Genomic DNA, 24,186 nt, shown 5'->3' with positions numbered 1-24,186 from the left:
ACTCACACACACACACACACACCCACCCGTCCCTGAACCTCAGACTGGGTACAGGACCTCCAGTAAGCCCACTCGGCTGGACGGCACGCCACACAGGGGGCTTTAATTTTAATTTAGTGTGTTGACAGATACAGACGAGAGAGATGATGACTCAGGTGTTGGACATTAATGTCAATTTAGCCAATAATTTAGAGCCGCAATGCATTACATTGGAAATCTGTCCCATGTGCTACATACTATTCCTGGAAATAGTTGGAGCTGACCAAAAACACAGCAATGGTTTGACAGAAATTTGGAGACATTGATGCGTGGTTTTAAATTTCCCTGGCAAGTGAATTGTTAGCGTTACTTGCTAAGTCATCATTATTATGACCGTTTAGACTTGTGGTTAAACATTTAAACAATCCTTTTACATGAAGTATTAAACCTTGATGCAAAACATATCCAGTCGCATTTTGTGGCAAGATACCTTAAATTATGCCAAAGATGTGTGCAATTACTTGTGGACACAGTTAAACTTGTGATTTTATCATAAAAAAGTGAGTTTGACTTTACATTTTACATGCTTTTTCTAATATGATCTTTCTCATAAAAATGTATGCCACAATTGCAAGATTTATTGATTGAATCATATTGATTGATTCAATCATATTGCAGCTGTTTTTTACAGTCCTTTTACAATCCTACGTTTCTCAGAATCTGTTGCCATTTATATGTGCTGACATATATTGCAATTGCGCTTTGCGTGGTCAAGTTGCAGACTAGGGCTGCACAACATATTTTATCAGCATCAATATTGAAATGTGCAAATTGTCAATAGACACATCGCAGGATCTGCCATGTCAAGTTGTTAGGACTGCACAATTAATGGAAAAAAGATTGCGATCTCGATTTGACCCCCCACTTGATCTTAATCCAGCCTCTCCATGATTCAGCCAATTATATTTTCAAGTAGAGAAGAATAAAGGCAGTCGCACAAGTCTTCACATTGTTTCAAATACATAACTTCAAATGGTGTTAAAAGTGCCACATACTTTATTTCTAAGGAATAATTCACCTCGAAATGTGATGTGATGTGATGTATTTGCGGCCGCAAAATCACACGTGAGCTAGCGCGCTGTTTGTTTACTACCGAGAGGACGCGCACGTGCCCGCGATTGATGTCTACTTTAGTGAACAAAACCTGCATAGGCTGTAAATAACAGGTAATAAAGTGGTAAATAACGCTCAGTTTGTTGCACAGAGTGATCGTTTGAGAGCTGCGCGGGAAGTATGATTTACATGTATGTTTTTGTTTTCTCAGAGTGACGACAGCCATGACATGAGTGCACTCGGCAGTGAAAGTGAAACCAAAAGCATGCACGTCATTTAAATGATCATATCACATTATAGAGTTTTGATTACGACAAGCATTTAATACTGTATGTTTTTTTCTTTCATGGCAAACACAAAGTGTTGTGCATGAAAATGAATGTTTAACAGTGTCTGTGTAACTACTTTAGCCTATATAATGTTGAATATAATGCAAGAGGGAATCTGATAATGACAAATGTCTCATTTTACCAGTGAAATGGTCTAATAATGTTGTCAATGACAAATGGCTAGTATGTCTCAAAGATAATATTTTAACTTCATAATTATGAATAGTTGTATTCTGATGTAATCATTCAGTCTATTCAAGTACACTATTCCAAGTCTATGCACAATTTAGCATTTTAACCGACAGTAGACCTACACATAGGCCTAATATTATTGTTGTTTTACCATATGTTTGAGAAATAACAATAATAGTAGCCTACTCATACTAACCTTTATTTTTCATAAACAGAATCATGAGAATCATCTTGATTTTAAGCCAAAAAAGAAATCGTGATTCTCATTTTAGCCAGAACTGTGCAGCCCTATCAAGTTGGCAATAGTAATTAACCAGGAACCACAGTTCAGAGCACATGATTTGATTGCAAAGTGTAAACCCAATATATTAGTGAAAGGTTTTGGTTTATTTTTATGTTTTCAAGGTCTGTGATTAAGATTTCAAGTAAATTTAAAACCATTTGGGCACAAGAAATTATACAATCTGCCACTTTAACAAAGAATGATTGTGCTTATTTATACAGTTTGATTATTGAATTTCTGTACCTCAATACTGTTAAACTCCATTGAGTCCATAAAGTGCTTTTTATTTTATTTTTCTCATTGTTCTGTTGTTTTTATCCGTGATTTAATTTGTTTATTTTATATATTTTTGGGTCATTTTGTATGTTTTTTTTGCCGATGCACTCACTTACAAAATCCAAGCCTGTCAAGCAAGTCAAACTCTCAATCAAAGTAAATTGATGAATTCTTTCCAAATAGAGTTACTAAAGTCATCTTATGAAATTAAATTCATATCACAAATCCCAGAAAAAAAATATATTAAATGTCTGTTTTTTCCAATATCGTGCAGCCCTATTGAGACCTTTTGCGATCTCATCCCTCTCTCTCACTCCAGCTTCACTTCCTGTCAATGTCTACTGCACTTTCATAATAATAGCAAAAAATGCCAAAATTAAACCTAAAAAAACCATCTAGCAATTTATGATATTTGTAGCTTTATATGAAACAAGTGGAACTTTATTTCTCATATTAGCAACATCATGTCTAGCAATTGTGTCCTAATTACATTTATTAGTCATTTAATTCTCACACTTATTCTTGTTTTTGTGACTTATACTTCGAATTGCAAATTCATTATAAATGTGACCATGTTTTATCGTACACCATTTAAAACAGGTAAAAAAACAACAACTTCTATTTACATTAATGAACCAACCATTATAAACTGTGTACTTTGACTTGTTCAATTCAACCAGCAGTTTTCATAGAAATCTCAATATGCATATGAGGAAAATCTCTATTAAATGAGACCATTTGAATCGAATATTAGCTAAATTAGCATACTTGTTACACCACCAGCATAACATGTAAGCCATGAAAAAGTGTTTGTTCAACAAAATACAGGTGGTATAAAACTGATAATAATCAAATGACCCTTGAATATTTACAAATATAAAGCTTTAGTAAAAATAGAGCACTTTGGCACATTTATTTCAACGTTTAAATCAGCCACAGGATTAAAACAAAAGTAAAACTGAAAAAATAAGGTATAATATAGTGCAGTACTTTAAACATCCAATAGGCGGGGGTTAAAAACTGCCAGTGGTTACGTGCACAACAATGATAATGATTCAAAAACATATATTTTGGGCGGCCGAATCTTGTCAGTCAGGAGTTTGAGACCCCTGATTTAAAACCACACTGAACACCTTTGCAATTTTTGCGCACATTTATTCACAAAATGCAAAATTCTTGCTGAACATTTTATCTCAAGGATGTAATCAGCAGGCATTTGATCAACAGTACTTCCACAAAACTAAATCACGTTATAAAGACTTGTTTCCTGCAAAATAACCCTTGCGGGACCTCTTCTGTGACAAATGAACCAAACTGAGTGCAAGACAGGCAAAAGTTGGTAGTGTATTAGTGTGCTCTTGCATGGCAAACTGGGTCAAAGGATTACCAGCAGGCTATAAAAAGATGTCTTTTTGGCCACAGACGAATTCAAGGCTGTAGATCTGAATAGTGTGTTTATGTGCACACGAATACAAGTGTGTAAAGGGGGAGGTGTGTTTTTGTGCCAAGCATATGGCCGTAGGGAGAGAGAGAGAGAGAAGGGGACAAGCGATAATCCCTCTGCAGTCATGCCATGGTCACTTGTGTTTTCTGTGTGTGTGTGTCCGGTGGGTGTCAAGGGTTGTCTGATTTGGTTCTTCTGGCTTGCGGTGAGGATTAGAGCTCCGGAGGGCCGTACGTGTTCTGTTGACAGACCTCTTGTACTCCCCCTTAACTATGAGACAGTTAGAAACAATGCAGCAAAAAATAACACAGACATTTGTCACAGGGATCTTAGAGGCAGATACTACTTCTTGTGATAAAATATGTTTATTACAATTTTTAAAAGTCAATTAGTAAAAATATAATGCTTAAAATGCAGCTCTTTAGTAGTGCAGAAAGTGAGGAATGTTTATGATGTACATAAAAAGAACATCTAAAACAATTCAATACTAATTAATGGGTAATAAACAATAAAATAACTTCTTTAAAATGGCCTATATGTACGAATGTAATATACTTCATGCAGTCATCACCCTTTTTTGTCAATATGTGAAAATCTTGTAACAAATAAACTTTATGTGAACGATGTTCAGGATGATTTGACTTTGAAAATATATGTGATGAACTCCCATTCTTTCCATTCTATGACATCTGCAACGAATGTCAACATAATCTCAATGTATCATGAGATACTGCAGTCAGACTATATTTCACATAGACCTAAATGGTCTGTAATCTCAAATATACTTTATAATCAAATTATCATGACTGTATATTTTTCAATTCTTCGTCTGTCAGCCTGATGCAGTTCACAGAACAGACACCAGTGTCGCTAATGCGGTTTCCCAATTCTAGATATAGCCGTTAAAAAACATACGATCTACAATCGCTAACATTAACTTCAGTTATATTCCAGTTTAAATGCAAAATCAACTACTATTTAATATAAAATACACAAAAAAAACAAGAAAAAAAATCATAATAAAAACTAAAAATACAAAACGTCTCGTATAATATTTCCCGTGTAATTTAAGATCAGTGGTCCCAAACCCTCTGGGCTGCGTACCGGTACCGGTTCGTGGATCAATTGTTACCAGGCTGCACAACAAATCCTTAATTTTTTCCATTTTATTTATTATCCAAGTCTGAACGATATTTTATTTTGAAAAATCTTTTATATTCTCGGGTTATATCTCGGTCACTTGAGTGCCAAAATTGAACCCACAAGCTAGCAAAATAAGTAAGAAACAGACATCTTTGGGAAGTTTCTTCGCGAAGCGGAAAAGGTCCAAGGGAGGACCCGCAAACTGCCAAGGAATGGATCTGCAACTCATTTGTCAACTAATTAGGTGAATCCAGCATGTCTGTGCAAGAAGAAGATCAACTGCTGGAGATCGCAAATGATAGCAAATGAGTTGTTCACGTATCGTATATTTTCCGCGCACAAGTTTGTTATTTTCAATGGAGGCGCACTGCTTGAGCATGGTCATGGGATGCATGCGTGCCAGGCGCACCCGGTTTCGTGAGTCATGGACGAGATCTAACTGATCAGCTTCATACTTTGTATGGAACATACACATTTCAGTAGACTAATTATCTCAGACAAACACAAACACCCAAACAATGCAGTACTTTTAATTTTCTCCATAAATTAAACTTGTATCAGAGTTACAGCAATGTTTGATCAGCTTGTCATCTTCTAAGAAAACGGTTGATGGTCGTAGCAATCTACATAGAATCCCCCGGGCTGCTGTAAAGTTGTCAAGTGTTGACCGGTCCGCTGTGATAAAAAAGTTGGGACCACTGGTTTAGATAGCTCTGTCATATAAAATCGCAAATGATATTTTATTTATAAAAGCTTATGTGGAGGTTTATTAAATAAAACTGCTTTATTTACAATAGTCTTTATGATGGTGTGGTACAACTGTCCATATGGAAAGTGGTGTACACTGCACATACTGTACCTTGCAGCAGTGTGTTCGATTTAACTGACCTTGCTACTAACCCAAACTCGTTGTAACTACAAGTAAAGGCAGTTGCCCTGAGGAACGCAGGGAAATGTAGTCCATAAACAAGCCTTAAGCATGTGTGGGTCGATCATCGGTGCGAGGGGCTCTCCAGATGTCCTCTCCAACGCTCAATGCCTGAGTTTCGGGCAGGTCTTCTGGGGTCTCTGGAGGCTTTAAACTGGGCCTCCAACTCTTCCACCCATGCTGTGCTCCAGTCCCACACGGGCAGAGGCTCCACCTCTCCAAAACACTCTCGAGGGGGGAACAGGACACTCAGGGGGGACGCAGGCGGGGAGAAATCTGCACCATCACACACACATCACGAAGCAGATTAAGAGCGATGTATGCGCACACATGCACATAGGTGCAAAATACACAAAGACAGGCAATCTGTTAACACGCATAAAGATGCACAAGTCAATTTGACCATAATAACACCGGATAAAAGCGCACAATGCTGCTGGCCACATCGGTTTACAATGTACCAGTCATTTAACCTGATGCATTCGCCGAGATTGAAAGATAGACGGAGGGAGAGCGAAAGGGGGAAACAATCAGCAAATGGAGAGAGGAAAGTCCCTGTAGGTTTCTCTTTTGAAAGCCGTGATTGATTTGCTGAAACTTCAGAGCGGACGGTGGGGGAGTGCAGACAATTTGCAGACAGGCCCTCAAATCCCATTATTTTTCATTGTAGCAAAGTAGCGTTGCTATTTTTCACTGTCTCATTGGGAAGCGTGATGCTGCAGTGCCTCGCCAATGTGATCTGACAATGGAAATTCTCTTCCCAAATACAAAGTTCTTCCCCTTTGGTTATGCAATGATCACGAAAGGCACTTAAGAGACACTTCAAATAGTCTGAATGTGATTGCATTAGATAACAAGGTATCAGATCAGATGATGACTCCGAGCTATTGAATTTTTGTTGTTGTTATTTTTAACCTACTGGTCTCATATCAATCGTTAAAATGTTCCATTCAAATCTGACAACCTGAAAGCATCCAAAAATATTTTGTCTTCATTTATCTCTACCAAAAGCCCTTTTTGTACAGTATTTATCTTTTAATTAGAATAAAGGCCACATATATTTTGTGGAATGCAATGATATTCAGATATTATTAAGTGAGAATAAAGTCCCTAGATACTTTGTAGCCACTGTTTGTCATAACACGTAATTATGTATAATTCCAAAGGAACTGAATTGAAGCAAATATTTGCATAACGTGTTTGTTGACTATGCAAATGAGACAGAATAATTTTACAGCACCGAAGAGCTGAGAAACGTGTGACTGACAATGACAAGCTGAAAAGAAGAAGCTGGTAAGCAGCTAAAAAAATCACAATGTGATTCAATTCAGTTTGTTTTTATTTCTATAGCACCTTTACAATCTAGATTGTGTCAAAGCAGAGTTCTAGTAAATTGAAACTGTGTCAGTCTAGTTTTCAGAATTGAAGTTCAGTATAGTTCAGTTCAGTGTGGTTTATTTTTCACTGCTGAAAGTCCAAACACTGAAGAGCATATCCATCAATGCGCAGCTCCAAACCAAGCAAGCCTGTGGCGACAGTGGCGAGGAGAAAACTTTATTTTGACAAAGTGAAAGAAAAAAACCTCGAGAGAAACCAGGCTTAAGATTTAAGTGATCACACGTAAATCTTATCGGATTTATAAATAACTTATGAGTAGACCCAGAAGAAATTTGCCTTTGCAAAAACTACATACTGTGCCTTTAACAAACAACAGTAATTGTATTACATTAAACGTACATATTCAATACATTAACATTCTAATGAGATTTTAGATTAATTACCAATATTTTAGCTGAAATCTGAGGTCCTGAATTCTCCATACACTGTAAAAAATGCTGCATTCCACACAATTGATTTGTGTTGGGACAAAATAAAGAAATTAAGTTAAATTATTATTTTTTTTACAAATGTAAGATTGAACATAAAACAATTAAGTCTGTTGCAAAGAACCCTCAAGAACCATGTTGTTACAGCTCATTTTAAAGAAGTGGTTTGAAAAAACAGCAAATGTCATATTCTGAGTGTAAACAGCCATGACCTCGATGTTCAAATCCCAGAAAAATACCAAAAACATGCTCAAAACACAATATGGCTTCAGTGGTTCAATCAGAAACTACATGAATAAGTTTGTGCAGGCATAAAACAAAAATAATCACTTTATTCAACAGTTTCATCTCCTCAATGTCAGTATATTGTGTGCTTTAATAACAATAATTATTATTTATATGACATAATAATGTAGTTTACATGTAAAAGTTGAGATCTGGGATTAATATAATAATATACTTTTATTTGAACTTGATTAAAATTATTTACACTTATTTATGTAGTTGTTTTATTTTTAAGTATTATTTTATTTTGGACTAAGTAAATACTGGCCATTTTCAATAGTTTGCACATTAGCAAAGCTTTTCAATCTGGCCCAGCTGATAAACCCAGAGAGCTTGGCTTCACAGGGAAATTGTTCCACCTAGTGGCCATTTCTGGGATCTACCTCAGCACTTGCTTCTAGCAAACCAGCTACTTCAATATTTATGTATTCATACTACAAATGTTGAAGAGAATTTGTATCTCACCTGATAAAGTACCGCTCATGGATTCAGCAGTCAAAGCCAGGACGCGGGCGAAGTTGGCATCATTTATGAAGGAGCAGTCCGAGGAGCTGATGATGCTGGTGCGAGCGCTAGTCACGTTGCTCTCAGACACCGAACCCCAGCCGTTCCACAATGAACCCTCCCATTCGCTGCAGCAAGAGGACGGTGTGCTCCTTAGAGTGGCTCTCCTGAGGCCGATCGGCACAGTCTCCTGCTCCTCATCCATCTCCCGGTCCCCAGGCCCACAGATATAGCCCAGCGTGGGTGTAGGAGAGAATGGACGGGGCATCGATGGAGTACTCTGATGGGATGTGCTGAAGGAAGACATCAAAATAAGTCCCAGTCTTCATATGTGACTGACTACTGCATTTGTGGCCACTCTTTAAATACATTCATACAAAGTGAGTTATTTAATATTGCAAATATTGCGAATGTGGAAGCAAAAGGCGGATTTATTAGCAGATTTAACTTGTAACACTGTGTATTCGTAGGCTTCAGAAAATATCAGTCTTTAACTCTCATTCTTTTTTTACCACATTTTGTATTTGTTTAGCAATATAAAAAAGATCAAGTTGACACTCAAAAAATATATTTATTGCTTGTTCAAACTACTTATTTAAAATTAGCTGAAACGACACAAACTTATTTTTTTATGTTCAAACTACTTAAATTAATTACGTTATCTTGGATTGTGTTAGGTTGCCGAACTCTGCATTTTTTACAGTGTATTTGGATAGGGCAATTCGCACACACTGACAATTTATTTTCACTTATTTTTCCAGAAAAATCTAAATCATTAGCTGGGTTTCCATGTTAACGTAAACCAAATCTTTTCAAAGTTTGCAAAAATTGAAGAAAAAGCCTTAAATGTGAGTTAGAAGTTGTAAGAATGGCTAATGTAGTTTATTTGGCAATATAAAGAAGATCAAGTTGACACTTGATTTTTGCTGCTTGTTTAAAATACATATTTAAAATGAGCTGAAACGACACCATACTGTACCTAGATTATTTGGAGGGGGAAACTTTTAAACTTTAAGTTCAGTGTACTTAAATTAGTTATGTTAACTTAATGGATTTGTGTAGGTTGTGGAACTTTAGCTTATTTTAGCTTATTTTACTAGCAATGTAAAATCATTAGCTGGGTTTCCATCTTAACATGAAGCGAACCTTTTCAGAGTTCGCTAAAAAATAAGAAAAAAAAAAACCAAATGCGAGTTAGAAGTTGTTAGAGCGGCTAATGTAGTTTATTTAACAAAATAAAGAAGATCAAGTTGACACTCAAAAAAAGATTTTTGCTGCTTGTTCAAACTACTTATTTAAAATTAGCTCAAACGACACAATTCCTAGATTTTTTGGGGGGTGAAGCTTATTTTTTATGTTTAATCTACTTAAATTAATTACATTAACCTAATGGATTTGTGTCAGGTTGTGGAACTCTGCAGTTTTGACAGTCTATTTGAATAGCGCAATTCACACACAGACAATTTAATTTAGCTTATTTTACTAGCAATGCAAAATCATCAGCTGGGTTTCAATCTTAACGTAAAACAAATCTTTTCAAAGTTCGCAAAAAAATGAAGGAAAAAAAAAAACTTGAATTAGGTGTTTCCATTAAAGGGCAGCTATGATGAAAATTATCTTTTGTAAGCTGTTTGGACAGAACTGTGTGTAGGTATAGTGTGTCCACAGACATATTGGGGTGATATAAACACAGTAAGTCTCTTTTTTAAATTTTCCTGACGTTAAAATAGGATCCTAATCCCTCCCATTTTGAGGCTGATCCCAACATGACGTAGGAGTGCAGTTTCCCAGCTCATTAGCATTAAAGGCACAGGCAACAAAAACAGCTACAATGTCCGAACAGCTCACATTTCCCAGATTTAAAAAGTTATAGTTAAGTTAAACCCAGCTACTGTCTTGATTACAGAAACACTCCTCAACTTTGTCTATCGTTGTTAAATTCTAATAAATAGTTTAAAAGGACAGCAGTTATTTGAATAAATTATAGAGTGAGAGATTGTGGCTGCGTATTTAAAAATAATGTAGGTAAAATTCCTCTGAAAATAGTAAAAACCACATTGTGTAGCTTTTTATTTTGCTATTGAAGCTACTTAATGAATAATATCAAGCTAGTAGCATGGACAGTGTGATATCTGAGCAAATGACATGTGTTTGTGCCTGTCAATTTCTACTGACAGGAACTATCTAGCCCATTTATGGCAGTCAGTGTTCATATTGTGGTCAGCCGTCACAAAATAAATCAATGTATGGGAGACACTTATAGGTGTTCTCTTACCTCTGTCTCTGTGGTTTGGGGCTGATCTCCATGTATTGAGTGTGGCCCTGAGTGCTGAGCGTCGTGTCCTGGTAGTCATCAGTGGAGAGGCAGAAGGAGGCTGTGGACAGATGGCTAAAGGATGGGCTTAGCTGGGCTGGACTGTGGTTGTTTGGACAGCCTGTAGTGGCTGAAGCTGAACCCTGGAGCCCAGAGGCAGCACATACAGACTGCTGAGAACCAATGTCCACTGTTAGCTTGGTGGATCTGGTAGACCTGAGGGATCAGAAATATAATAAAATGAGCTTGTTAATTGTGCTACCTTTCTGACTAGTTAGTAGACTATTGTAACCCTACCGGTCCTACACAATCCAACCCGCTCCGAACTGGGATCGAACTGGTCACTTTCTGCATGGGAGTCAATCACTCTAACAAGGAAGCTAAAGACCATGGGCTCTAGCTAGAACACCTATTCGGGTTCAGAGGAGTGAAATTTACCTGCACACTGGCATAGTGACTATTCGTCAGGGGTGCCTCAGGATTGAATCGCCAATTACTCTGGCTTGTTTAATGCAGGGGATGTCATTCCAGCCACAAGGCAGCACTAGCATTCTACGTAATACTAGCTACAATTAAAGATTTAAGTGCTAATTGCTCAGCAAATTAACTTAACATATGTTAGCCATCTAGTCTGCTATCTTTAGATAGATATTTGCTAAGCTAGGAGATAGGGTTGTCACTATACCGAAATTCGATACCAATCGGTACTGACATTTTAAAAAACGTAAATTTCCAGCGAACATTTGAGCATGTTCTTAAACAGCGCTGATTTGCCATTGTGTTCATGTGCTCAACAAAAATGACTGTGATTCGCCGTAATAAACAGCGCCGATTTGCCATTGTGTTCACATGCTCAACACAAATGACTGTGATTGGCCCTGAAGGTTATCGGTTCACCGAACTCACCGCTGTTTACTGTGTGTAACCACAGATAAAGGGACGCTGGAGCGTTTTAAAGCCGCAATTCATCAGCAGATCGCTTGTTTGTCAGCTTATAGACAAACCAGCTGATCGACGGGACTTTAAAATACTCCAGTGTCTCTGTTTCTATGGTTGTATCTGAGTTCGGTGAACCGATAACCTTCACAACCAATCATTTTACATTTACATTTACATTTAGTCATTTAGCAGACGCTTTTATCCAAAGCGACTTACAAATGAGGACAAGGAAGCAATTTACACAACTATAAGAGCAGCAGTGAACAAGCGCTATAGACAAGTTTCAGGTGTGTAAAAGTCTTTTTTTTTTTTTTTTAAGAGAGAGAGGGAGAAAGAGGGCACAGTTAGTGGTATAGCCAGAGAGGCAATTGCAGATTAGGAAGGAAAGTGGAGACAATCACAGTCATTTCTGTTAAGCATGTGAACACAATGGCAAATCAGCGCTGTTTAAGAACGTACTCCACAGCGCTCAAATGTTCGCAGGAAATGGACGTTTTTAACATTTCAGTACCGATTGGTATTGAATTCCAGTATCGTGACAACCCTACTAGGAGGCTATTCCTATTTATTTCACTGCTAATTGCTAATGCTAATTAGTAATTTGTGGCCAGCTTTTTTCCCTGCATGTTCATTTCTATCTTAGTTTAAATCTTTTTAAAGCTAGAGTGAAAAAAACAGGTTTTCTAGCCATGAATACCATTAATAAATTGATTCCTTTTATTTTATGTAAATTGTCAGCACATTTTACTAATTTGTTCCTTCAACGGATTTAATTAACCAAGAATAAATTAACACAAATTAATGCATTTTACTATTCTTAATTACAGACCATGAAGTCTATTTTTTCCGGCATTTTTCTCAGTGAATTGTTTTTGATATTTTCCCATTGCAAAGTAAAATCACAAATGGAAATCATAATATGCACCAGAGAGAAAGAATAAATTAAAAAAATACCCCAGTATTTCGAGTATTAAGAAGTAAATAAATAAATAATTTTCAGAAGCTCCAATGTGTGCAATTAAAAGTTCATTGCAAAATTAACTTTTTTTATACTTCTATAATCACATTTGAGTCTAGGAAATTTCAGCAGACAAAGCACTTACATGAACATAACTAATAACACCATAAGGTCTCCTGAGACTTTAAAGAGCAACCCATCAGCAATAAAATGACCTCTTAGGAGGGTGTTTATGTCCTAATATCTGTGTAGGATTTTGACACTTTCTGAGTGGGCAGTTCTATGTGTGTTCCAGCTTGCAACTCTGGTCCTTTTTTTTTGTCTGTCCCTTGTGGCATGAAGCCTGCAGTTTCAGTGTTCGCTGCCAAAATTAGCTTCCTGTCTGTGTCCTACAGCATTTAAAACACACTTCCTCCCACTTACAGACCTTCTAATAAATAGCGTGGGCCATTTCCCCTTCTGCCTCCCTGTCCATTAGACTTGAGCAATAGGCTAAATTGGTTTTCAGTCTTGTAGTCTGAGAGCAGAGAGACAGTAGTAGACTTCTCTTTTCTCAAAGTATAATGACATAGTATTGTCACAGACACCGTCATTACAGACCTGCAGGGCCACGACCCCTCAAATGTCCGGGAGATGGACAGAAATCTTGGGTTCTGTGGCAGTAGTTATTAAGGACCACTCACATCCTGCTATGACAGAATGGAGAAACTCTGAAGTTTATGCCCATTTGAGAAGCCGTAGGGAGAAGGGCGATTATCTGAAGTTCTCACATGTGGAATTGAACTGTCTGATAAAAGGAAAACTAGAAGTTCAGAGCATCTACACTCACCGGCCCCTTTATTAGGTACACCTGACTAGCACTGGGTTGGACCTCCTTTTGCCTTCAGAACTGCCCTAATCCATTTGTGGCATAGATTTAATAAGGTACTGGAAATATTCCTCAGAGATTTTGGTCCATATTGACATGGTAGCATCAACGCTGCACATCTGTGATGCGAATCTCCTGTTCCACCACAACCCAAAGGTTGGATTGAAAGTCTATTGGAATGAGATCTGGTGACTGTGGAGGCCATTTGAGTACAGTGAACTCATCGTCATGTTCAAGAAACCAGTCTGAGATGATTGGAGCTTTATGACATGTTAAATTAATATTAAATTAAACTGCTCCCAGACAAACTATACCTCAAATTCTTTTAGCTTTTCAACAATTGTGTCATTTGTGTTTTTAGGACTCATGTTTTAGGAGTAGCATTCGGAAATGTTAATTTAACTGTAATTTTACACAAGACAATTCTCACAGAAAATGGAAAACTTTAGAATTTTGTCTTTTACATAGCTAAGGTTTTGAGGGTCTAAAACCTTAAAATAGTTTTCAAAGTGCATGTTTCTGAAAATGATACCATGAAACAGCCTTTTAAATAGTTTTTAAATGTTAATTATTTGAGAACGTTGTCATCTGTATATGAGCAAAACATTTAGAGTTTTAAATTCTTTATCATTGTCATGTAAACATACCCTCAAGCACTTAGGGATAGTTTACCCAAAAATGAAAATCACCTCATCATTTAATCTTCCTCATGTGGTTTTAAACCTTCATGATTTCTGTTAAACACAAAAGAAGATTTTTAAAAGAAAGCTGGTTGCTCCATTGACTTTCAAAGTAGAAAGGAAGTACTTCAGAAGTCAATGGCTACCAGCATTCTTCAGAATAACTTATTTTGTGCTTAACAGAAGAAAGAAACATAAATAGGTTTTGAACAAGTGAAGGGTGAGTAAACTATGACAATGGTTTTGAGTGAACTATCCTATTATGTTTCAACTACAATTTTTACAAAGTGAATTTTTAAAATGTATCAGGATAGATTTAGTATTTATAAAGTAACATTAAATGCATTAGGAGTCATGAACCACTCTTATTCAATAAGAGCTATAAAAGCTCTGCACATTTCGCTTTTGCTGTGTAAGTGTGATTCTTACTCGTCCTCTGAGCTCAGGCTGTGGTTGTCCTCCATGGGAGGAGGTGGAGGGCTGGGTAACATGTCCACCAGCTGCAGGGAGGCAGAGTAGTGCAGGATACGTGGAGAACTCAGCGGCTTCACAGACTCCGATACGCCACCTGAGGAGATGTAGACCAGCTTAGAAGAGATTTTTTTTTTTTAAAGATTTATACTTTTATTAGGACAGGGAGCCAAGTGTCTGTACAGGGTTCAATATCTGAAGAGGTTGTTTTAAACACTGGAGTACACCAAGGCTGTGTGATATCACCTGTATTATTTTCCATGTATATAAGTGAAATGCAGATTTCTGAAAGCAATATTACCCCACTCAAGTATGCTGATGACATGGCCATGGTTGGACTTACGGTCAAAGAAAAGGAGGAGCTAAAAAGAGCCTACTTTGAGCACATGGAACATCTGGTGACATGGTGCGAGGACAGTGCTAATTATTAGTTGGAAAGGGCATCCTATATGTCATCCAGTTATTAAGGGTAAACACGTTGAGATTGTAAACAGTTTTAAGTACTTAGGGTTTATTTTAGATATTAATTTTGGTGACTACATCTATAAGAAGGCAACACAGAGACTCTTTCTTTTAAGGAAATTAAATAGTTTTAATGTTAGTAAGGGTATTCTGAGAAAGGTTTATACCAGTCTGGATGAAAGTATTATCTCCTATATTATTTCTTGCTGGTATGGAAATCTTGGAGCTAGAAGCAAGTATAAACTTGCAACTATTGTTAACACAGCTAGTAAGATCATATTGGACCCCCAGAAGCAGCTTGTAGAACTGGATATAAACCAGACCAGACGGAAAGCCTCACAGAAAGTTCAGGACTCCACTCATCCTCTTTATTATGAATTTGAAAAGCTTCCTTCTGGTAGACGATACAGAGTACCTACAGCAAAAACAATTTTTTTAAGAAATCTCTTGTACCATCTAAGCCTGGTTCTCTTGAGGTTTTTTTCTTCACTTTTGCCAATTGGTGAAGTTTTTTCCTCGCCGCTGTCGCCTCTAGCTTGCATGGTTCGGGATCTGTAGGGCTGCGCATCGATGGATTTGCTCTTCAGTGTTTAGACTCTCAGTAGTGATTATTAAACCACACTGAACTCAGCTAAACTGAACTGAACTTAAACTTTAAAATACTGAACTACACTATTTAAATTTACTGTGACCTTTTATGTGAAGCTGCTTCGACACAATCTACATTGTAAAAGCGCTATACACATAAAGGTGAATTGAAAAAAATAATTAAATTGTTGGTAATCTGTGGTGTAGGAAGCTTTTTGTTTGTGCTCTGCATTTATGTTTTTGTATGTGTGATTTTTGGGAGGTCAAAAAAGAATTTCCACATGTGTGGACAATAAAGATTTCTAATTTTAGCTGAAGCGAGATAGAGTGAATTCCTGTTTGAAAATATAATCCATACCTAATTTCTGACCCCAACTGTACATTTTTCCCAAAATCAGAGGATTAACAGTTGGAGAACAATGTTGTAAAAGCACATAACCTTCTAACTGTAAGCCTAAACTTAACACTAACACTTTACAATAGGGTTGTATTACAGGGTGTCCGCGGGGTCTTAAAGTATTAAAAGTTGATAAATCAATTATGAAAAAATTAAGGCCCTTAAAAGGTATTAAAAAGTCTTAATCGTGTTTTTACGAGGTCTTAAATTTTGTTCAAGCATTGTCCAAAGTGTTTGACAAAAAAAGCATAAATATATTTATTTTCTTCCAAATATTAACAGGGCTCGAAATTAACCTTTCTGCTTGGTAGCACTGGTGTTCCTAACTTGAAAAATTTAGACGCACCAGCCAAAATTTAGTCGCACCCACTAAAAATGATAAGCACCGTTACTACAAGTTTTACATGAACAGATTTATTGAATTTGAAATCAAAACTAATCAAAACTAACAAGCAAAAAAATAGATATGCTTGCGTGAGGAAAATATGTCTTAATGAAATCCCGTCATCACAAGAAAATACATTTTTTAAAAGAACCTCCCGTGCTTAAAATGTGTAGATGTGGCAGTTACCTGAAAATTCCGTCCCACAGACTTTACAGTGAATGCTTTAGTTATTTTCATAATGGACTTTAAGCCAATGAAAGTCTTTTATCGACTCTTTGAAAAATGTAGATGGTGGATTAACATCCACAACATGATCAGTTTTCATGTTTTCATTCTCATCTTCAGCGCTTTACATTTTCGCGGTTGTAGCTCTCCTGTCATCTGAAGGCAGAAGGCACTGACTGAGTGATTGACAGCTGATTTTAACCAATCCATTCGCAACAATTTTATGCACTCGCACAAATGCTCACAGATATATTTTAAGATCGCATACATAAAATTTCGGGCGCATTCGCGTCCAAAACGGTCGCAATTTCGAGCCCTGATTAACTACGGTGTGCTCAATCCACACGATTGGTTTGGGCCGTGGCATGTCCAGTCAAGCTCCTTTGTCCAGGTGACACATAATTTGCGACAAACACAGGAAGGTGATGTGACGGTCTCCACATGTAGCGAAACAGATGACAAAATAGGAAAATGTAAGTTTGCGTACTCCTGGTTGGAGAAAGACAAGTTTAAACGGTGGTTGAAGCAACTGCAACAGCGTAATTTTTTTCTTTCAAGCTTTGTTTCTTCTGAGATTATCTGAGTTCTGTTGCATGGTTGTGCTCCATTGATTTATTTAACTACAACTATTTATTAAGAATTGTTTATTACTGATTAGGACTTGAAGTGGCGATGAGGTCTTAAAATATTCTGAGAAGGTCTTTAAAAAGTCTTAAAAAGGTATTGAAATTACCTTTAGGATTCCTGCATATACCCTTTATTAGTTAATGTTAGTTAATGCATTTACTAACATGAACAAACAATGAACGGTACACTCATTACAGAATTTGTTCATGTTAGTTAACAAAAACACAGTTGATTTAACTCACAGTGCATTAATGTCAACTACTAGGATGAATAAGGCATTAGTAAATGTAGAACTTTGATTAATATATGCTCGACAAGTATTGTTCATACTTAGTTCATGTTAGTAAATACATTAACTAATGAAACCTTATTGTAAAGCATTACCCTGTAAACTTATCCCCTGATTGGCTGATTAGAATGTTGTTGATCCAGGAACATGTCTGACTTGGTTAAATCACATTAATTGCTATCGCCGCCAACTATATTCTGTTTGTTAATATCTAAATAAGAATAACAATGCTGGTGTTCAAACCTGCAGGATGCTGACTGAATCTCTGCTGATGGTTCGGTGCACTGCACACTGCCAGAGCTTGTTGATTCAGAGGCATCAGTGGGGCGCTTTTCACCGCATGCAGCTCTGGAAGAAAAAAACAAACATTTACATTTAGATTTATGCATTTGGCAGATGCTTTTATTCAATGCGACTTGCATTACATCGAAAGCACACATTTTATCAGTTCTTGCTTTCCCTGGAGGTCAAGCCCATAACTTTAGCATTGCTAGCTTCATGCATAACTACTTGAGCTACAAGTAGGCATACGCAAACATATGCCTTGAATCTGAATAAAGAATGAATGAACATCTCACCACGCTTGACATTTTTCTCCCATGATTCCTTCTTCACTCCCATGTTGGGCTGGGCAGGGAGGGCACGTTTCCATGGCAATGCCTGCACTTCCCTGACAACAGCGGTTTTGACTATGGGCTCTGTGATGCGAATGGTCTCCGAGTTTTGCAGTTGAGTGTTGCCATGAGGCATTCTGGGACAGCGGCCCGGACTATTAAACGTCTTCAATCCATTGCCGGATAGATCCACATAAAAGGTGCCATAGACCCCACAATTGTCTGGCACGATGGGGACAGCTGACCGCAGGGGGTTGGGGTCCTTTTTAGCCGTAATAGGCAGAGCTGTCAGTAGAGAGGTAAAAATCAGACTGATTTACATAATGTGCCAAGATGTCAGTGCTAATTAGATTTGACGAGGAGTCATGACTTCAGGGGTGATCGGCATCTTTTGGAGGTTTTTATGAAGACGTATCTGTCACCCAGAGGGATGACAAGAGGAAAAAAAACTAAGAGTGACTGCTGAGATTGATGATAAATCGAAACGTTAAAGAATAATAACAATTAAAAAAGAAGTTGGTGTTGTATTTCCTGAAGAAGAAATTATTTGGGGTGTTTTTTTTATATGCCCTTTTATGGTGTTTATAGTTTCAAGTTCTCTAGGGGAGGCTAAAGCTGTGACTCACTGGTTCTTCGAAGGCCAGAGTTCTCCTGGCTCGGGGTCCAAAGGCCCTGCTTGGGCTCACTGTTGGAGCCTGGCCTCCAGCCTCCTGAGATCCAAGGAGAGTCTGGAGCCGCCATTCTAGAAAAGAAAGAAAGATCACTCCGTTATTTGTGAAAAGCAGTCACTACCAAAGATAAAAAGTCTAATGACAGTGGCAGAAGACATAATTTTGACACAAAATGTCAAAAGTAAGAAATATTGCATAGATATTATGAGATCTAATAAAAAAAGAGTATTAGGTCATAATTATGAATGAATTATTTATTCATTTATATTTAAAGTCAAACTGGTTATTAAAATGTCTTTTGTGCTTGTGAAACCTATAAAGTGGAGGCGAATTAAATGGTTTCAATTTAAATTATTGGGTGAAGCATATATCTTTAAGAAAGCACAATAATTTAAGTTGAAATATTGAGATATTAAGCCATAATTATATAAGTCATAAATGATCATGTGAATTTAAAATCATCAGGTCATATTATGAAATTGCAGACAAAATTATGACATTAAGTCATAATTATGCCATACCTGATTTTTGTAATAAGAATTCTATATATTTTTACTCTACATTTTTTAATCCTATAATTTTAACTACCTAAATATGATCTGTGTAACTGGAGCTTATAAAATGCAATATTTAGTAGACCGTAGCAACACAATGTATTTACTGTACTATTTTCACCACTGTACTTTATCATTACTGTTTTACCTGTGTTTGATGATGAGATCTTCACTTTCCAGTCTATATAAACCTATAAATAAATGAAACATATATAAAATGTAGATATGAGTTTAATAGGGCGAAAAAGATTGTAAATGGAGACTTTATTATAGATTACCCGAGCTTTTGCCACCGGGAATGGCTTGTCTGAAATGTCTCCTGTACAAAAACACGGCAGTAATCATCAAAACACACCACAGGAGGGTGCCAGCGCTGCCAATGAAAACCGGCTCTTTAATCACACTAAGGAAATGAGACATACTGAGTATGCCTGTCTGATAGGAAGTCGCCTCCAGTCTTGACTCTGAGGAAAAAAAAAGAACAGACAGGGATTATATTGAGCAGAACACACTTTAATATGATTATTAGTTTTGGTAACACTTTATTTTAAGGGTCCATTTGAGTATTAGTAGATATTAGCTTAATATCTGTTGATACTGCTGCTAAACAGACATTTAACTGACTATAAGAAACTTTGCAAGTACATGTCAACTTACACTAACCCTAACCTCAACCTAACAGTCCTCTTATAATCTAATGACAATTAGTTGGCATGTAGATGCAGTGTAACTTAAATTCAACAAACGGACCATTAAAATAAAGTGTGAACTTTATTTTTTTTTTTTGCGTACCTATGAGCAGTTTGTATGGGTCGCTCTGGACACCCACACCTGCCCCATTAACGGCAGCCACTGTGACCCAGTACAACCTGCTGGGCAGCAGTGTGAAGATCTCAATACTGTGTGTCCCACTGTCCACCGTCCAGTTAAAAGACGTCTGTTCTTCAGACTCCACACACCACACCTGTCACAAAGGACATCATCATTCATACCACAATTTCCAGAATGAGCCACAATTATCAGAGAGTCATTTCCTGGCATTTTATATAGAGTTTTTAACATGTAAACATAAGTCAAGTGCCTCTTAGTTTTTTCTAACACATTTCACACTAGTTTCAGTCATGCTTTAAAGGGGGCCTATTATGCCGCTTTTTTTAGATGTAAAATAAGTCTTTGATATCCCTTGAGTGTGTATGTGAAGTTTCAGCTTAAAATACCCTACAAGTAATGTTTTACAACTCTTCAAAACTGCCACTTTTATTCGCTTTAAATTCAAATAAGATTGTGCTCTTTTTAAAGAGGGTGGAGCTACAACTAACAAATGTGTCAAATGAGGGAGAGATCATCACTAATGGGCAGGGCTGTCTGACATGGACAAAGGGAGAATGTCAAAGTTTCTGTTTATGAAAAATAAAATTAATTTTTTTTGGCATTAGAAGCTGGTTGTATTCAGACTGTTAACACACAACTGTGTTTATTCCTCTTATAAAAGTGATTTTTGCATAATAGGTCCCCTTTAAAAGGATAGTTCACTTCAATTCAGTTAATTTAACATCATAGTTTTTTTTTTATTTTTGATTTTTACTTGGTGTGACTCTGTTTCCATCCACCTATTTTTCTGCGCATTTTGCATCTGCATATAAAAAAAAATCGGTTGATGAAAAGGCAACGATGTGCATCAATTTTGAAAATACGCACAAAAAATGTATGCGCATAACTGAGTAGGATAAACATTTTATTCAATAAGAAAACACTACTATGGAAACACTTACCGAACAAATTCCAGTAAGCACATTGTTGTGATTTTGTTATAAGAGATCATGTGATGATAAAAATGTGTGTGAATGGACAAACCAGCCAGCTGAGCACATTGCTGAGCACATCTTAAATGTTGTTTTGGTCATTCTAAAATGCCTTAACCATTTCAGTATTAGTGTTATTATATTATTAATGACCTTCAGAACTGTCAAGAGCATCTGTGTTTTGCATCTCATGCGCCACCATGCATTCTTTGCGCATCGGCATACTGTCTTCTGAAACGCAAGTAATTTATTAAATGAAGAAAAGATTCACGCAGCTAGTTGTACTGCGGCAAATTCCGTTTTTACTGTTGACACTTGGCGCTAGTTAATCAGGAAGTGACGATTTGGTTTTCTTTGACTCGTTGGATGGAAACACTGCTTTATTCGCACATCTTTTATGTGATATTCCAGATTTGCGCATAAATTTAATTAGCGTCTTTGGATGGATACATAGTGTGTGACATTATTAGGTGCAACTTCTTTGTTACTATATATTTGTTATTTTTTATGTTTATTATGAGTGAAATGAGTGGAAATATGTGTTGAACTTGACCAATGTCATGACCAATAAAATATTTCACAAAGAATGTTTTTTTTTATGCAGGCAATACCTGATATCCCTGAATGATTCCATTGTGAGCATCATGAGGTGGAGGCTCCCAGCTGAGATGCACAGTGTCATTACGCTCAGCAGGCATTGTTATGGACACATCCTGAGGTGCAGCGCTGGGGACTGACAACACAGCACATGCTTACTGGTGGGTATTAATTGTCTAGTTGTTTACTATAATATCTTATGTTCACAAATACATAGATCTCATACAGCAAAAACATTGATATCAATAAGTATAACGACAATGTTCAATTTGAATGTTTTTAAAATAGCAGTTGTTGTTACTATTAATATTTTATTTTTCATAATATTTGAGGATTAAAACACTATGGCATAAAAAAACTAAAATGGTAATCATTTGTAATTACCATTTTATACCATGATACAACCAGTGTAGTTTGTATGTAATTCTCACCTATCTCTGGCACTCTCAAGTGTCTGGTGTTGCTCTCTCTGCCGTACAGGCTGCTGCCATAGGGCCGCACTTTGAACTCATACTTGTAGCCTCTCTTCAGAGGACCTACATGGGTGTGAAGGCCAGGCTGAGGAACCCTTTGAGCTGTCCAGTCTGAGCTGGCTGGCAGGAGAGAGCGATACAGCACCTCAAAGCCTTCAAGATAATGAGGCTGTGAACCAAATGATTGCAACTAGAGAAGAGAAGAGAAGAGAAGAGAAGAGAAGAGAAGAGAAGAGAAGAGAAGAGAAGAGAAGAGAAGAGAAGAGAAGAGAAGAGAAGAGAAGAGAAGAGAGAACTGATCATGATTTGATGGTGTTCAAAGGGATAGTTCACCTAAAACTGACATTGAATCACCATTTACTAACCCTCAAGTTCCAAACCTGTATGAGTTTCTTTCCTCTTTTGAACCCATAAGAAGATATTTTGAAGATTGTTGGGCATTGACTTCTATTCAACATTGTGAAAACACTGGGTAAAAAACCCATTCTATTTTTTCCCTGTTAAGATTGTTGTCTAAAGAGTTTCTTAACATTAGCCGAGTTTGAGCGTGATCCACACATTCAGCTAGATTTGATAATTGTAATTATCTTTTCATTGAAATGAGACAATATCCAAAATATCCCAATATGCCAAAAGAAATCCATACTCATCATTTTCAGATGGTTCAAAATGCAGCCACCAGAATTCTGACTAGTACTCGGAAATTTGATCATATTTTTTTTATATTGCTTGTGATTTTTTTTTTTTAGAATTGATTTCAAAGTGAAAATCCAATATTAGTTGTCTTCAGATGCTTCAAAATGTAGCCACCTAAGATTCTTACTAGTATGCTGAATTTTGATCACATTATTTAATTTAGAAATTCTGCTTGTTTTTAGAGCTCTAAACATTTTAGCTCCAAAATATCTTTTTGATTTGAATCTAATTAACTATTAGATTATCTTAACTGAGATTGCAGTTCCAACATCTAGACCAACCGTAAGTCAAGGATTCCATCACTGGTCCAAAATTGTGGAATAGTCTACCACAGAGAGTACATTTAGATCAAATTTATATCTAAAACTTACTTCTAAAACTCAGTTTTACAACTGTTTCTGAATTTTCTGGCATGTGTCTTTGATGTAAACTTCCTATATCATTGCTTTTCTGTCTATTTAAAAAAATAGATACAGTATTTGTCATTTGTCAAGTACTGTTGTTTTTAATTGTTTTGTATATGTAAAAATTTGATTTGCATTTGATTTGAAAACTATTTAAGTCGGTGGCTACCATTAATTATTTCTTTATTTTGTGTACAAAAAAATTATCTCTAGTTTGCAGGGTAAATAAATTTTCCCTTTAAGAAAGCATAATCTTTTAAAGCATGGTGCTGTACATGATGGTCAAGGACTGCAATGCATTACCTTCCACATAACTTGAGACATGTTGGAGGCTGTGCTCATGACTGTGACGTTTTCCAGGCTTACACGTAAGGCTGACAGCTCTCTGTGTAGGTCTCTTAGTCTAGTGCCCCCTGAATCTGGAACATATATTAGGCAGACATCACTAATGTCAACTGGGTGGGAAAAATACAAATGGCATACTGGAAAGTAGTCAGAGTTGAAAGTAAACAGTAGCTATGTTTCCACCCACCTATTTTTAAGTGTATTTTGGAATATCGAATAAAAAAAAGTTTGACAGAAATGCCTAGAGTAGTATAACTGAGTAACTGAGAAGTATAAACGTTTTATCCAATGAGCATAAACTACAATGGAAACACACTTCCCAAATACATTCTAGAATAAATATACATTCTCATCAAAAAAAGTTGTGGTTTTGTTATAAGACATCTTGTGATGATAAAAATGAGTGTGATGGGACAAGACGGACTACATTGTAAAACATTTCAAATGTTGTTTTGGTCTTTCTAAAATCCCTTTTCCAAAGTCCATCTTCAAAGTGGTTCAATATTATTACCTCCAGAACTGTCT

General features: G+C 36.6%; 1 protein-coding gene across 2 annotated transcripts in view; it reads right to left on the bottom strand.

The window, feature by feature from the left end:
- Positions 1 to 3,306: 3,306 nt before the first annotated feature.
- Positions 3,307 to 24,186, bottom strand: part of robo4 (roundabout, axon guidance receptor, homolog 4 (Drosophila)) — a 35,422-nt gene continuing 14,542 nt past the window's right edge. For both annotated transcript variants that reach the window (XM_056467131.1, XM_056467132.1), the window contains exons 7-19: positions 23,620 to 23,735; positions 22,175 to 22,406; positions 21,758 to 21,879; positions 20,137 to 20,308; positions 19,623 to 19,808; positions 19,493 to 19,535; positions 18,746 to 18,861; positions 18,084 to 18,404; positions 17,749 to 17,853; positions 14,491 to 14,629; positions 10,578 to 10,832; positions 8,264 to 8,595; positions 3,307 to 5,963 (exon numbers count right to left, since the gene is read on the bottom strand). In XM_056467131.1, coding sequence (XP_056323106.1) covers positions 5,752 to 5,963; positions 8,264 to 8,595; positions 10,578 to 10,832; positions 14,491 to 14,629; positions 17,749 to 17,853; positions 18,084 to 18,404; positions 18,746 to 18,861; positions 19,493 to 19,535; positions 19,623 to 19,808; positions 20,137 to 20,308; positions 21,758 to 21,879; positions 22,175 to 22,406; positions 23,620 to 23,735 — 2,351 coding nt within the window. In that variant the 3' untranslated portion in view covers positions 3,307 to 5,751. The remainder of the gene's footprint in view (positions 5,964 to 8,263; positions 8,596 to 10,577; positions 10,833 to 14,490; positions 14,630 to 17,748; positions 17,854 to 18,083; positions 18,405 to 18,745; positions 18,862 to 19,492; positions 19,536 to 19,622; positions 19,809 to 20,136; positions 20,309 to 21,757; positions 21,880 to 22,174; positions 22,407 to 23,619; positions 23,736 to 24,186) is intronic.

Source organism: Danio aesculapii, chromosome 10 (genome assembly GCF_903798145.1).
Source record: "Danio aesculapii chromosome 10, fDanAes4.1, whole genome shotgun sequence".
Lineage (NCBI taxonomy): Eukaryota > Metazoa > Chordata > Actinopteri > Cypriniformes > Danionidae > Danio > Danio aesculapii.
Note: the sequence above shows the minus strand (reverse complement) of the source record. Positions and strands in the feature narration are given on the sequence as shown.